Below are 16,984 nucleotides of genomic sequence, written 5' to 3'. Positions count from 1 at the left end.
ATCAACGGCTTTATTCAACAATTTTTCCTCCTCCTTGTCAGTCTCCTTCGCAGTTGACGCAGTGAACGCAGTGCAGAGCTTGAGGGTGAGTCATTAATGACAGAAATTTCATTTTTGGGTGAACTAACCCTTTAAGAGAATTAAGAGAAAATCCATTTTATGCACAGTCTGTTATGTGAAGAGTTTATGTACAACATTTTAATAATCATAATCAACTGCAGTTCAAATATATTCTTCATATTGATATTAATAACAAGAAACATATGACCTTGTCACTTAAAAATAAAATATTTTAACAAAGCAGATTTGAGTGAACATGTGCTAAATGAATGCCTCCTCTACTTTCTCTTCCTTTAATGGCAGGTTGAAATCTGCTCAAGCCTATTATGTACAGTAGCATGTTACATATATGTATAATACAGTACCATGTAATATATGTTTCATAATTGCTGGCAAAAGTAGCTACAATAAAAAAGGTCTCAAACCAGAAAAATTATGAATGCACCAAGTGTCTAGATAAACACATATGACAGTGGTTTCTTTCTTTTTTTCTACTTTTGGACACATTCCCCTTATATGTTGTTTTCTGCACTTTGCTTTACTTCTTGTTTGCCATCATCAGAATCATAAACTTTTTCTAGGCCCAAAAGAAATTAAACCAACATTTTGAAAGACCAAAACTCCAAAACATCCATGCACAACACATCTGTATAACAGGTATGAAATAGGGATCTTTCCCATCACCTCCTTCAACTGGTTCAAAGCTTTGACTTTAGCTGCTGACAATTCAGCTTTGCCATCACAGAAATAAATTACATGTTAAAAAATATATTAATATAGATATCAATATTTTTATTGCAATAATATTTCACAATATTACTGTTTTACTGCATTCTTGATTAAATAAATCTAGCCTTGGTGAGCATAAGAGACATTAAAAAAACATTAAAAATCTTATTTTTTCAAAAATTTGACCATATGTGTGTGTGCGCTTGAGTTTTAGACCATCTGAGTGTATCTGAGCATCTGAGACCAAGTGAGTACATTTTGCTGGTCCTCAATTTCTGAGACCTCTTTAAAGCCTGTTTGGTCAAGACTTGGTTTTAGGGATAAGGTTATAATTAGGTTTAGGTAGGGCTGGGCGATATGGCAAAAAAATAAAATCTCGATTTTCTCAGAACGATTGACCGATTTATGATTTCTATTTCGATTTTTTTTTTTATTATTGTTTAACTAGTCAACTTAAAAACTTAACTACAATATGATTTAAGTAACATTCTCTTTATTAACAATCTGGTTAAAAAAAAGTTCCATTCCAAGCACACCACACATGAAGTGATCAACATGGTGTAAATGTAAAACAATTTGTTAAATATCTTTGCAGAAATATGCCTGAAATATGAAGGCAAATGTTGTACAAACTCATCTTAAACACATCCTATATACTCAGAAATAATATAAAATAAGAAAATGCTAAATATTTCTTAGCCAAAAAGTAGGCTAATAGCAATAAATAACACCAGTAATATGCTATTATTAACAGCAAATGCTTTGTAAAAACAGAAAACAACAGCAGCTTTCAGCCTGTCACCATCATGCAAACATGAAATATCAAACAGGTTTACAGGTGTTTGCATTCCGTTACGCTATTTGTGCTTTTGTTTTTATGCTTGGCGGACATGTTTAGGTGTTAACGGCTCTGGGTGTTGCACTTGTGTCTCGCGACTTTTGCAGCGTCTCACCCATGAAAAAGCATTCTAAAAACATGGCGGTCAAGTAGAAAAAAAGAGAGAAAAAAAAGCTTAACTCGCGTTTAATAACTCTGCCTTTTTTTTTCTCTCACTCCACTGCCTGCGTCTCATTTGTATAACGCAATAACGCATTTCTGAATGAACAGCCGCTTAAGACTAGCGATGTGTTCTACGTTCATAGAGCGTCACATGAGAGCGGTTAATCAGGCGCGCCGGCGCCATCATGAGGTCGGATCATTTTCTTCTCCTAATACGGTTATCATTGCTGTATCGTCAACATGTCTAATTGTAACGCTTGCTAACATTTTTTTATTAATTTTTATTCATTTTATCGCGATTTCTCGATTTAAAAAATAATAAAATCGAGGCAAAACATTAAATTCAAATTAATCGGAAAAATCGCCCGGCCCTAGGTTTAGGGTAGGTTTAGGGTAAGAGCCGGGTCTGTTTAGGCACATAGTTGTGATGAGTAAGGTTGGGTAAGGTTAAGAGATTGCTTTGTGTCAATGAATGTCCTCACAAAGATGTACAAGGGTGTGGGTGCAACATACAATGTGTAATAAGTTGACTGCCAAATGACACGCATGGCATGTCGAACATTCCCTCGCTAAAAGTCATTATATAATTCACGTGCTGCCCTCTACCTCACCTATATAATCATTGTGTGTCCGGTGTTCCTCTATTCTTGTCCAACACTTCTCCTGCGGACAAACGACCACTGACACATTCAACACTGTAACGCCAGGTGAGCGGCTCGTGACCCACCCTTCCCAAACAATCCACGCAGATGGCCAGTTTAATACTGCCTGACAACCATCAAAACAAAAACAAAATACATATAGTGCTTTGTGATCGTGCAAACAGTGAGAAACACAGAAAACTGACAAACCGTTAGAGTTCAGAAGAACCGCTACAGCCAAGTAATATAATATAATATAATATATTTAAAAATAATAATAATGATGAGCACAGATAAATATAATTTAAAATAATGACTGCAATATTCCATAAAAAAAGAAGATTTGTCCATTTTGATTTCATGGTGACTTTAACTTGCTGTCTAGGTAGGCACTAGGTTTTGAGACACAACCACTAAAAAGAAAGAAAGTAACCATGACACAAATCCTCTTATTTTGTAAGACTGTTTCGTAATGTCTTTTCCTCTCTGCTAGTCACTGCTTCCAGCATTTAACACAACATTTCCGTAAACTGATGCTGTGCATATAGACGTCAGGACAGATAGAGGGAGTGAGAAAGAGGACATTTTGTAAAGAGAGAGAGAGAAAGAGAGAGAGAGAGAGAAAGCAAGAGAGAGAGAGAGAGAGAGAGAGAGGAGGTGGAGACACACACATACCTATACAAGTGTTCAGTGTAGAAATACAGGCCTTCCCGTTCATACTCAATATAACGTTCATTCTCGTCAGGATTATTATCGGTCGGACATCTGGGATTCCGTTGGTCAATTTTAACGGCTTATTTCGTTCGTTTCCGTTACGGTCTCGTCGGGTTTCTGTTGGATCTTTAGTGTCTGGCTAGCGAGCACAGCTAACCGCAGCTAGCCGGATAAATCTCCTCTTTTCTCGGCCTCAGGAGCCCAGTACACACACAGAATGGCATTAAAACGAATTCACAAGGTAAAATATTATGTTTTATGTTAAGAAATATTATATTTTATTCACCGCTCAAACCCTTTGGTTTTTCGCTTTATATGTTAGAAGGATAGGTGTTAACAAATGCTATGAGGATAGCAGGCTTGGCTATGAAGCTAGGCTGTTTTTGTTTTATGTTTATTATTATTATTTTAATGTTAGTTGTTGTATTATTGTTTCCTCACAAAGGAATGCTGGCATTGCTCTTCAGTTATCTATCTATCTATCTATCTATCTATCTATCTATTTATCTATCTATCTATTTATTTATCTATCTATCTATTACATGTAATATCCATAAAGACAGGTGCCACATTGTAATACATAGTTTAAAACTAAAGTAACTATATGATATTCCTCATATAAGTTGGTTAAAAACGGAGGAAATACAGGAATCAGATTTCAGAAGGTGGATGAGATAGATTTTATGTGGATGTGTTTCCTCTGTGAGTCACATCCAGATAAACACAACCTTATGTGATTTCTCATGCTTGAACTCATGGTGTTGTTTCAGGTGAATAATATTTATGAATCATCTCAGCCACAGGAGTACTGGTTGGAACAGGATTTGCCTTACTGGTTTAGAGTAAATCCTATGGGCATATAATGCTGACTTGTTAGTTCTTTGGGTTATACTTAACTCTTGTAATAGTGGCGTTCTTTCATTTTGGTAAGCACAACAAGAACTTTGCGTCATTGCTAGAAGTGCTTCCTGGAAGGCTACTACAAGCACGTAATACTCCAGTTAGACATATCCGGCCCATACCAGCATGAAGTGCACAATAGTTGTTGAACTTGGCAAAAGGGTGATTTTTGCCTGTTTCGCTGACTTTGAGAGCTTCTATGAATTAGACTGACACAGCAGATTGTTTGCGGGCAGACGGCCAAATTCTTAGTTAGTTGATGTGAGAATTTTAGGACAGCAAATGCCAAGTGGGCACACAGACGACTGGTTGAAAATACCAGCAAAGGATCTCTCAAGTGATGGCAGGGCTGGTTTATTCCCAACACTCTCATCTGAAGTATGCAGGCGTAAAAATAGCTGCCACTGTTAGTGCTGATGTTCACACTGTCCTATATTGGTTGGCTAAATTGGTGTCGTACACTGACTCTTGAAAAGGCTTCCTTCACCCGTGTCATGATGACAGAGAAATTTTTATTTTTTATTTTTATTTTTTTATTTTTTTTTGGATCTGGCATTATTGTCAATTAACAATAAACTGAAATGTTATTTACGAAGAATGGCCTTGATTTAGCTGAGCCTTGAACCTTGTTCTCGTGTGACTTGTGACACTGACAGTTTAGTTCCTTGTTTAGACTGGTTAAGTTCCTCATTAGTAGCTCAGAGATTGATGTAACTGAATCTCAGATCCATGTTGTTTGATTATTTTGCTTCTCGCAGCAAAGACGTTTCACCAAGTTCTTACAGCCAAATTTTTTTTGCCATTTTTGTTGATCTTGACAAAGAATTCAGATTTGTTTTTGTTTTTTTTGTTTTTACAGATTTTCATAATTTTCCATTTAATTTTTATATTATAATAATTAATACAGTGTTTAATGTATATGGTTTAATTGTTGCAGTCTAATGTTTTTTTTATTGTTTCAAAAAATAGAAATAAATTTTGTTCTTCAAATTGGTTGGAGGAAAATAATGAGTTATCATGGTATCGGATAAAAACTAAATACAAGTCTGTGGTTTTAATTTTTACCCATAATCCCTCAGGTCTGAGCGACTGATGTTCTCATAGGCATTTGTATGTTCGTCAACTGGTTTTGTATTCAGAGATGAGCAACCAGTCAACAATATTATGAACTAAACAGTCTACCTGGGTTTGTTTTGATGTTTCCATCTCAGACACACTCATCATCAAAGAAACCTCTGACCTCTACTTCCTGTATGGTCACACGCTCACATGCACAGGCAAGCGCTGCCAGAGGGTTGCCTGCACTTCACATAGACCTACATGAATTCTCAGAAATGTGCTATTTTCTCAGAAGTGGTTTATATAGTCACTGTTCCCATAAAGAGAGAACGAAAGATCTAGAACGGTAGTTATTTCCTTGTTGTCTAAATGCATAGGTGTGGCCAGAGATCAGAAGACTAGTTTATTATGCCAACATTCTTCATTATTACCTAAAGCATCGTGTACACCTTATCAGAGGTGTGAATCTTCACTTGCTTCACGATTCTATTTAGTTATAAAACGATCCTCTATGTATCTTTTCCTCCAATTCTTTTTATTACTAATAACTACTGTATTAATAATCACAATCTAGTTATTTTTGTTATTTTACCTTTATTACTAAAAAAAAAAGGTCAAAGATGCAAATAACACAGTAGAACAAATACAATATAAGAAACATTAAATGAACAGTGCTTTACTTTTTTTTTCATTTTACATCTATTTAACAAAAGCATTCAGGTAAGAAATAATACAGAAATTGAATAATCAAATGTAAAAATCGCTGCATAGTCGTTAGTGTATTAATTACAAATACACTGATTATTTTTAAAGCTACAAAAGTTATTCAGTCAAGAGCAGTGAATGATTCCCTCTTTGCTTTTGGTGCATAAAAATGAAAATTCTGTCATTATTTACTTGCTCTCATGTCGTTCTAAACTCTTAAGACTTTCATTCATCTTCGGAACACAAATGAAGATCTTTTTGATGAAATATGAGAGATTTTTGTCCTTCCATAGACAGTTACGCAACTGACACTTTGATGCTTAAAAAAGTTCATAAAGAGATCATAAAACTAATCCATATGAAATGAGTGGTTTAGTCCAAATGTTCTGAAGACACACGATTGCTTTATATGATGAACAGATTTAATTTAGGCTTTTATTCACATGTAAACAAACATTGTTCAGCGAACATTCACAGAAGCTCAACCGAACTTGAATGATGCGTAAGATCAATCCTCTTCCGGAAGCTCAAACATGCTGCGTAACCAATGAGGTTCATTCTCATGCAGCATGTTTGAGCTTTCAGAAGAGATTTGTTCTCGCATGTCATTCAGGTTTGGTTGAGCTTTTGTTTATGTTCGCTGTGAGTAAAAGCCTAAATTAAATCTGTTCATCAAAAAAAGCGATCGAGTCTCTTCAGAAAATTTGGACTAAATCGCTTAATTCATATGGATTAGTTTTACAATCTCTTTATGAACATTTTGAAGTGTCAATTTCAGTTGTGAAGGTTGTCTATGGAGGGACAGAAAGCTCTCAGATTTCATTAAAAATATATGTTAATTTGTGTTCTGAAGATGAAAAGTCTTACAGGTTTGGAACGACAAGAAGGTGAGTAATTAATGACAGAATTTTCATTTTTGGGTGAACTAACCCAAATGTTTGTGGAAACTGATACATTTTTCCAGGATTCTTTGATTAATAGAAACTTCAAAAGAACATTTATTTGAAATATCAATCTTTTCAAATATTATGTCTTTACTGTCACTTTTAATCAATTTAATGCGTCCTTGTTGAATTAAGATTTAACTTATTTATTTAAAAAAATTCTCACTGATCCCAAATATTTGTAATGCTTGTGAGAGAAAAAAAAAAAAAAAAGTCCAACTGTTAGGTACATATTTGTCATTTAAGAATGAATGGCTGTTATTTAAAAGGTTGTGTAATCATTTAAAGAACAAACACATTATATAAGTTACTTTGTGAATACCTTTTCTGGATAGCATTCTTTAAAAACCCTCTAACAGTAGTACAAGTAAAATCAAGTGTACAAGTGTTATTTAAAAAAATTGAAGCTTGTTAAAGTTTGTTGAGAGTGTGAACTTTTTTTTTTTTTTTCTTTTTTTTCCCCAACTGCCTGTTTTGTTTCCCAACATTTTAAATCTAAGAACCAACTTCAGAATGTTCGAAATGTTGCCATTTATTGGGGCAGCATGAACTAGCCTTCACAATAGCCTTCACAATCACAATTTTGGATGCCTCTACAGTAAAAGCTGACCAGCTTTTACTGTAGAGGCTTCCAAAATTGTGGTTAAACACTGTATCATCCAAGAATGTTTATTTGGTTGTTTTTTGGCAAAGTAACTTCAATTGGTTTGACTTCATGACCCGTAAATAAATGAAAAGGCTGATTTCTTTATTTCTAGGTCATAAAGTCTGGTCACCATGATATTGCCAAGACATGTTCCTGGATCAACATGTTTTGTTGATCGTGGAACAACATTCCTGTCTGAAAATTTAGTCCTACCCCTAAACCTAACTCTACCCATAAGTTATCCCTAAAATCAAAGTTAAACGATAGGTGAATAACACCGATGTAGAAGCACCTAACGCTGGTTGTAAGCCTAAACTTAAAACTGTAAACTGTAAACTCCCTCAATACTGATTGGTTGATTGGAATGATGTCCAGGATCAACGAAGATGTTGATCCAGTAACACGTTGAACTTGATGAAATCACATTCACCCATAAAGTCTGTAAGCTGGGTACAAAGGGATACGTCGCAGAAGACTTCTCTAAATATGAGCCATATTAGGGCTTTTCACACTTGAAATAGTTAACCCTGGGTGATTGTAAACCCCGGGTAAACGGAATCCTTGGTTTTCTTGCTTCAGTTTCAATTCACACTGCTTATACTTTACCCGGGTTAACAATTAATCCTGGGTATTTATAAACTGACGTTTCACACTGTACATTCCTAAACCCTGGGTTGACGTCCTTATTTGCATATTTGCGGTGTCAGTCTCAATGATTGGACGAACACAGCACGCAACCTGTTTACATAGCTCTAGCATTGCACATCCTGTATTGCTGACTGTACTATCGAGTTTATACTGAATGAACATTTCGAACTATAAAGGTAAGAATGAAACGGTCTCTTCACTAAAATTGTCACGTTTTCTGTCAGCATTTCATATTTATCCTCTCAAATGCTGAATTTACTGTTTATATACAATGCACTGTGTTTCTGTGGCTGTCTAAAGCATGTGAATATGAGGCATGCTATTAGTTATCCTTTGCTAAGCATCTAGTCATAAAATTCTAACACTACATTGTTTCACACTGTACAAGTTTGGCACCACAATGCGGGGTTAACACCGCAAAAGCGGTGCTAACCCTGCTCCGGAACAGGGTTTCATAACCCCGGGTTAAAAGCGGTGCTAACCCTGCTTCTAAATTACAAGTGTAAAACGTTAAGCGCAGTGTGAAAAGCACTATTCTGAGACTAAAATCAAAACAGTTTGAAGTGATCTTTAGATTTTTTTTTGCCAAACATGCTGACGTATAGGGGTGTAAGAAAATATCGATACACGTGAATATCGCGATATTATGTTTGGTGAAAGAAGTGTACTGCATGTTTTCCTCTTAGTAACAAAATAAACACAACAAAATTGACAGCGGTGTCAGCAGAAAGAAAGCGTCTGATCATAGCGATGTGGATATGGTTGCACCAGCTCTGCAGTTCAGTACTTTAAATAGCACTTTATACAATGGACTGCTTTAAAGCAAACAGCTTTACAGTATTAAATATAAAACAAACAATCATTCAGTCATGCAATGGACTATGCACTTTCTGTTGTTAAATAGTCTAGAAATTAAAAACTGCTATACTGTGAACCTTTAAAACATATACACATAAAGAATCCTGCAGTCACTTTACTATTTTCCCTTTATTTAGATAGCACAAAATAGTGATTAGTGATATAAATGCAAATGATACTGTATTGATTAAATAAAATAAAGTTGCTTGTCAGGTTTTATGCATATGGTTGTGTTCTTTATGACTGTTTCTTCTAAAATTAGATCTTTCTAAAAAAAAAAAAAACAAGAAATATCGCAATATATCGCCTTTCTTGCAATATATCAGAATATATCGTATCGTAACCCCTGTATCGTGATACGTATTGTATCGCCAGATTCTTGGCAATACACAGCCCTACTGACGTATGTGGTTTTTAGGTGACTGTGAGGAAACCAAAAGAACATTTTGCTCAATCAACCTCTGATGTTCTTTGTAAAGTTTCATTAAGAAGACAATCGTATTGTCATTTCCTGCCTGTGTTTTTTCAAGAGTTGAGAAAGCTGTCAGTATGCACAATCAGTGAAGGGTGAGAGCATGTAAAATTAAAGGATAATCTGTCCACTGTTCCTATCCAATCCCGATGACACATGAGTCTCCGCTTTGATTGTTCTCCATGGTCAACAGTTTAGGCCTCGGGGACCGAAGAGCGCCTAGTTGTGACAGTTCATTAATTGCGTTATCTGTCTGGAAGAGGAATGCATTTGGATTAAAATGAAAGGATCAAGTCTATAGTTTCCTACAGAAACATCTTAGATTTCATCTGTTTAAATGACTAAATGTGAATTATAATAGAACCAGTTAACTGACACAATGACTGATAATGTACTTGGAATCAAAATCAGATTGCTCATCCAACACATTAAAAGAGACTATCAATCAGAGCATGGTACATTATAACTGGTGTCATGTCTTACTTGTCCTGATCATGGCATAAGACTCTTGTTGTAAAACTTACATTTTTAACTAAATCATTATACATAACATTATGAAGCAACTGTACAGCTTCCTTGACACCCACTGTGATGACTGAAAGTTTGCACAGTGTGTGTCTTGTATATTGCTTACATTTATTACCAAGCAGTTTATTGGTTATTCAAGAAGATTTTACATTTTAAACAGCCCTGCTGTGTAAGAGATGAAATTGACATTTTTTGACACGTTCCATGTAGTCTCTGAAATATGAGGTTATAAAACTGCATGTATAACAATTGTAAAAGAATAATAAACTTATGTTAAAATAGTTTAAGATTGAGCATAGCATGTTACAGGACATGTTAGCTTCCAAAAGTTATTTTGTGTCTACTAGCTTAATATAATTCTATCAATAATTTGTATAATTATATCAAATATGAGCATAACTGCTAAAATCAACTTTTTATTTATCATAAGTGGCATGGAACATGGGAGCAATGGATTGTGTTTTTCATTTTGCCGTTTTACCTCAGGAATGAAATGTACAGAAACTATATGGATCGATTGAAAGACGACATAGTTGATGGGATACCCAGAATTTTTTTTAAAAGATCCTGTCCATTACCTATGCATCCTCTCTGTCTTTAGGAGCTGACTGATCTGGGCCGGGACCCCCCAGCGCAGTGCTCAGCAGGACCGGTTGGAGATGACTGTGAGTTATTTCGCTCTTTGTTTTCATTACCTGTCTCTGAGTATATCACAGAGCTCACTGTAATGAGATGTTTCTTGCTCTTTATTTGCAGTGTTTCACTGGCAAGCAACAATTATGGGACCTGTAAGTGGAAATATGTCCTTATTTGCATATATATATTAATGATGGATTGTGACATTTATTTGCATGCAATGTCTGTATTGTTATAGCACTGCATTCACTAAAGGAATCACAGGAATCGTGTAACTTTTGGTTTTTATTTGTTCCTTTACAGAATGACAGTCCATATCAAGGGGGTGTGTTTTTCTTGACCATTCATTTTCCTACAGACTACCCTTTCAAACCACCTAAGGCAAGAATCAAGTATTTAAACACAACCTACGGGTTTAATCTGTCTGTAAAGGGTAGATTTTAATAAGATTGTGTTTTTTGTTGTTGTTTTTTGCCTCTTAGTAGTATTTTGCACATAGATTCAACAAGAGAAACCTGCTGCTATTCTAGAGATCTACAGTAAAATATCAATTGCTAGGTTTGGAATATATATGTGGTCTGATTGTCTGTTTCACACTCTCATTTGCAGGTTGCATTCACCACAAGAATTTATCACCCAAATATTAACAGTAATGGCAGCATCTGTTTGGATATTCTAAGGTCTCAGTGGTCTCCTGCGTTAACTATCTCTAAAGGTGAACTATAAAAAAAATAACTGAGAACAAAATCATTGACCTTAATAGAATACCTTTTTCTTAAGAGTCATTTTATTGGATAGCCAAGAGATATGCACTGATATTATTTATGCCATGTGCCAACCTCTCTCTTCTTTCTGTTGCAGTTCTATTGTCCATCTGCTCACTGTTATGTGATCCAAACCCAGATGATCCATTAGTGCCAGAGATAGCACGTATCTATAAAACAGACAATGAAAAGTAAGTGTATTTGTTTGTCTTAAGTGAAATGTTTAAAATTAAATCTTAAAAAAAAGTTCATTAATAAAAGACATTTTTACAGTTATAATCCAGACTGATTGTTTTTTAGCTGGTGTATGTAATAAAGAAACATTTTAGATAGGGGTGTGACGAGCTCTTGTGCCACACTGTCAATGTGACGAGACAAGAAACATTAAATTTAAAGGGTTAGTTCACCCAAAAATGAAAATTCTGTTGTTAATTACTCACCCTCATGCCGTTTCTCACCTGTAAGACCTTCGTTCACCTTCGGAACACAAATTAAGATATTTTGGATGAAATCCGAGAGATATCTGACTTCTCCATAGACAGCAATTTAACCACCACTTTCAAGGTCCTGAAAGGTAGTAAAGGCTTCTTTAAAATAGTCCACATGTCTGCAGTGGTTCAAACTTAATTTTATGAAGCAACGAGAATACTTTTTGTGCGCCAAAACAAAACCAAAATAACGACTTTATTCAACAATACCTTCTCTTCTGTGTCATTCTCTTACACTGCTTACGTTCAGTGCTTCCAGGTTCTACGTCAGAACACAGAAGATATTGTTGAATAAAGTCGTTATTTTTGTTTTGTTTTTGCGCGCAAAAAGTATTCTCGTTGTTGTTCTGAAGATGAACAAAGGTCTTACGGGTGTGGAATGACTTGAGGGTGAGTAATTAATGACAGAATTTTAATTTTTGGGTGAACTAACCCTTTAAGTCATTTTCACCAACCCCTACCAAGCTCAAATTTTGGGAACTCCTAAAACCCTGCGGTATTTATAAAAGATGATTTGTTAAAACATTTAAAATGCACCATTCTGTTAATTTCAGTAGAATAAAAGACTATTTTCGGTCATATATTTCGTCATTAAAGATTTTTTAAAAATAGTGTTAAAATATCATATCTCGTTCTTGTGAACCCAATATTGTGTATCGTCTCATGATGAGCCAAGTGTATCATCACACCCCTACTTTTAGATAGAGTGAATAGTTTGATGTCTCCTCTCAGGTATAATAAACTAGCCAGGGAATGGACAGAGAAATATGCCATGTTATAGGGGTTAAGGTGAGCAAGGCATTGTGGCAGAGTTTTTTTGTGTGAGCATGAAAAAGGCTTACTAATCTCTGGACATCACCATGTTGCAGTACTGTTGGTCACTAGTAGGTGTTCATACTACTGGATGTGCTTATTTTGTTGATGGTGTTCATAACTGGATGTAGCTTTTGAAAATCGTATTACTTGTGAGACATACACTACTGTTCAAAAACTTTGGTTCAGTAAGATACTTTTTGAAAGAAACTTTTTATTCAGCAAGAACTCACTAAATTAATCAAAAGAAAATGTGCAGAAAATGACAAATGTGCAGCAAATCAGCATATTAGAATGATTCTGAAGGCCCATGTGACACTAAACACTAATGATGCTGAAAATTCAGCTTTGCCATCACAGGAATAAACTACATTTTAAAATATTAATATAAAATGATGCTTCCTTCAACATTGAAACACATTGAAAACATTGAAAAATCTTCACCAAACTATTGAACGGTAGTGTAAGCTGGTTTAAGTGTCATTTTATTTTTAAAATGAATTTTTCTTGCTACTGAAATTTAACATTTTGCATATAAATTGGAGTAATTTGAAATATATATTCTGTGTGTGTGTGTGTGTGTGTGTGTGTGATATTCACCATATATATATATATATATTATATATATATATATATATATATAATATATATACATACACACACACACACACACACACACACAGTATCTTACAGAAGTGAGTACACCCCTCACATTTTTGTAAATATTTTATTATATCTTTTCATGTGACAACACTGAAGAAATAAAACTTTGCCACAATGTAAAGTAGTGAGTGTACAGCTTGTATAACAGTGTAAATTTGCTGTCCCCTCAAAATAACTCAACATACAGCCATTAATGTCTAAACCGCTGGCCACAAAAGTGAGTACACTCCTAAGTAAAAATGTCCAAATTGCGCCCAATTAGCCATTTACTCTCCCCGGTGTCATGTGACTCGTTAGTGTTACAAGGTCTCAGGTGTGTTAAATTTGGTGTTATCGCTCTCACTCTCTCATACTGGTCACTGGAAGTTCAACATGGCACCTCATGGCAAAGAACTCTCTGAGGATCTGAAAAAAAGAATTGTTGCTCTACATAAAGATGGCGTAGGCTATAAGAAGACTGCCAAGACCCTGAAACTGAGCTGCATCACGGTGGCCAAGACCATACAGTGGTTTAACAGGACAGGTTCCACTCAGAACAGGCCTCGCCATGGTCGATCAAGAAGTTGAATGCATGTGCTCAGCGTCATATCTAGAGGTTGTGTTTGGGAAATAGACGTATGAGTGCTGCCAGCATTGCTGCAGAGGTTGAAGGGGTGGGGGGTCAGCCTGTCAGTGCTCAGAACATGGCATCAAATTGGTCTGCATGGCTGTCATCCCAGAAGGAATCCTCTTCTAAAGATGATGCACAAGAAAGCCCGCAAACAGTTTGCTGAAGACAAGCAGACTAAGGACATGGATTACTGGAACCATGTCCTGTGGTCTGATGAGACCAAGATAAACTTATTTGGTTCAGATGGTGTCAAGCGTGTGTGGCGGCAACAAGTGTGTCTTGCCTACAGTCAAGCATGGTGGTGGGAGTGTCATGGTCTGGGGCTGCATGAGTGCTGCCGGCACTGGGGAGCTACAGTTCATTGAGGGAACCATGAATGCCAACATGTACTGTGACATACTGAAGCAGAGCATGATCCCCTCCCTTCGGAGACTGGGCCGCAGGGCAGTATTCCAACATGATAATGACCCTATACACACCTCCAAGACGACCACTGCCTTGCTAAAGAAGCTGAGGGTACCTAAAGTTGAGCATCTGTGGGGCATCCTTAAATGGAAGGTGAAGGAGCGCAAGGTCTCTAACATCCACCAGCTCTGTGATGTCGTCATGGAGGAGTGGAAGAGGACTCCAGTGGCAACCTGTGAAGCTCTGGTGAACTCCATGCCCAAGAGGGTTAAGGCAGTGCTGGAAAATTATGGTGGCCACACAAAATATTGACAATTTAGGCCCAATTTGGACATTTTCACTTAGGGGTGTACTCACTTTTGTGGCCAGCGGTTTAGACATTAATGGCTGTGTTGAGTTATTTTGAGGGGACAGCAAATTTACACTGTTATACAAGCTGTACACTCACTACTTTACATTGTAGCAAAGTGTCATTTCTTCAGTGTTGTCACATGAAAAGATATAATAAAATATTTACAAAAATGTGAGGGGTGTACTCACTTCTGTGAGATACTGTATATACACTATTTATATATTACGTATATTATCACACACATACGCATGCACATACAACAAGATGAGCGAAAATAAAAGTGTAAATTAATGTGTGAATGAAACTCACTTAGAATGTTGGCGATTTCTGACGTGGTTTTCCTGAATAATTTTTGTATGCATTATTATTTTGATTGAAATTTCATTCATTTTCATTTCCATGACTTAAGGTTTTTTTTTTTTTTTTTTTTTGCTTTTTTTGTGGAAATAAATTATAAAGTATTTCTATGAAAAATGAAGCAGTTCTGACACAAACCAGTCTGTTATGGCCCGTTTATGTTTTTAAAATTTTAAAAGTTTTACCTTTCAAAGACCATACATACAAAAATCAGACCTAAATATGTCTGGTTTTATCATAGGTTTGATGACAGAAGGTTTGGTTGAGGTAAACACTTAGGCTATAACTAGCATCAAAGTAAACAATAGAAGTAATGTTTAGAGTTGCAGTGTAGACATGGAGAAGGTGCCACTGTGTTTGACCTTGAGCTGTTTCTGCACTCTGTGTTTATGTTGGCCTGAGCCGAGTTGGCAGATGGTCCGCTTACCCAGCATGTGTGACTATGCCTCTGCGCCAATGCCACACTTAATTTCTCTTCCTTTCTCTTGCGCAGGTACAACAGAATAGCTCGGGAATGGACTCAAAAGTACGCCATGTGATACCTGAGGAACATCAGACCAATCTGCAGTATAGCTGGAAAAAAAATTTGAACATCTTTTTTTTTTTTTTTTTTTTTTCGTCCCCTCAATGAATTGACAGTTCCCCATGTATTCAGACTATATCAGTTCTGCTTGGTTATTTTGACCCCCTTCAACCTTCATTCACATGCTGTAAAAAAGACCACAATATTGCAAAGATCACCAACTTTTATGTTCAGAAAAATGCTTGTGTCAAAGAAGCATGTTTTAACTACGAGCTCAGACCTTTTTTTATTGAAATAAGAAAAAGAAAACATAACTAAGGTGAAACCATCGAACGCTTCTGACTCACGACACTGGCTAGAGGTGCTATTTAAGAAAAAGAAACAACGATTCTGCAGGTGCCAGCGTACCTCTCAAAGTCGATCTTTTGCTCGGTTGGCCTTCATGTTTTTATATGCTTTTACAATAGCAATGAGAAGAACTATGGTCTGTGAAATATATTCTTGCTTATATCTGACTGTTTCTTACCAAATCAGTCACGTCATTGTATCAGCAGTTACGGAAAATATATATTTTGCATGTTAATGGAACAATTAAAGTAATTGGTCTGTGGTCTGCCAAAAATGAATATCTGCAGACGATGTTAAGCGAATACATGTCCACTTTTAGAGTCTGAGAACTTATTTTGTTACTCCTTTTCTCTCCTCTTTTTGATGTTTTTAGAATGGGAAGCTATTAGTTTGTCTATCCTCCTAAACACTGTTCTCTCATTGCACTGAATATATGTGATTGGAAGCTCTCAATGGATGACCGATCAACTAATAGCTCTACTAGCTGTTCATTTTGTTTGCTCAATAAAGTTGCTAAACTATCATTTGGTGTTTCCTTCTGCAGTACCACTGAGAGAAGTCTTTTTTGAGAACCTTGCATATTGTCACAATTGCACTTTATTCAATTCACTGTATATCTGGGACATTAATCTGGTACAATAACTTTACGTGAATGGACTGAATTTGATACTGTAGTTGTTCGACCATGTCACTAACATGCATGACCTATCGTCCAAGTGAGATCTCTCAACAACTGCTGGACTATAATTAGTCCTCTGAAGAAGGGACCCCAGTTGTGAGGTGAATAGCAGCTAACCAACACCATCGACTTTGTACATGTAGAGTAGTGCCCATGTTCAAAAAGCACAATTTATTGAGGTTTTTAAGCTACTTAAAAAATTATCCTGCAGAAAACATGCCTAGGTCCCAAAAAAATAAATAAATGATATATAATTATGTGTGTATAATATATATATATTATATTATATTATATTATTTATTTATTTATATATATATATATATATATATACTTTATATTTTATATTATATATACTTTATATTTTATATTATATATATATATATATATATATATATATATATATGTGTGTGTGTTTTTTTTATGTAAACGATAATACTATACA

At 35.6% G+C, this 16,984-nt stretch overlaps 1 protein-coding gene across 2 annotated transcripts; it reads left to right on the top strand.

Moving 5' to 3' along the window:
* The first annotated feature begins 2,966 nt into the window (after positions 1 to 2,966).
* Positions 2,967 to 16,387, top strand: ube2d2l (ubiquitin-conjugating enzyme E2D 2 (UBC4/5 homolog, yeast), like). Of its 2 annotated transcripts, XM_051918334.1 has the most exons (8): positions 2,967 to 3,385; positions 10,506 to 10,569; positions 10,661 to 10,692; positions 10,844 to 10,921; positions 11,150 to 11,255; positions 11,402 to 11,495; positions 12,525 to 12,581; positions 15,486 to 16,387. In XM_051918334.1, the coding sequence occupies exons 1-7, from the start codon at positions 3,362 to 3,364 to the stop codon at positions 12,571 to 12,573; spliced, it is 447 nt and encodes a 148-aa protein (XP_051774294.1). In that variant the 5' UTR covers positions 2,967 to 3,361; the 3' UTR covers positions 12,574 to 12,581; positions 15,486 to 16,387. The 2 variants fall into 2 exon arrangements, with proteins under 2 accessions (XP_051774294.1, XP_051774295.1); XM_051918335.1 differs by lacking the exon at positions 12,525 to 12,581 and having other exon boundaries at positions 2,982 to 3,385.
* Positions 16,388 to 16,984: the final 597 nt, after the last annotated feature.

The sequence above is a fragment of the Ctenopharyngodon idella genome, chromosome 14, assembly GCF_019924925.1.
Source record: "Ctenopharyngodon idella isolate HZGC_01 chromosome 14, HZGC01, whole genome shotgun sequence".
Taxonomy (NCBI): Eukaryota; Metazoa; Chordata; class Actinopteri; order Cypriniformes; family Xenocyprididae; genus Ctenopharyngodon; species Ctenopharyngodon idella.
The sequence above is the reverse complement of the archived record's forward strand: the minus strand, read 5'-3'. Positions and strand labels throughout refer to the sequence as shown.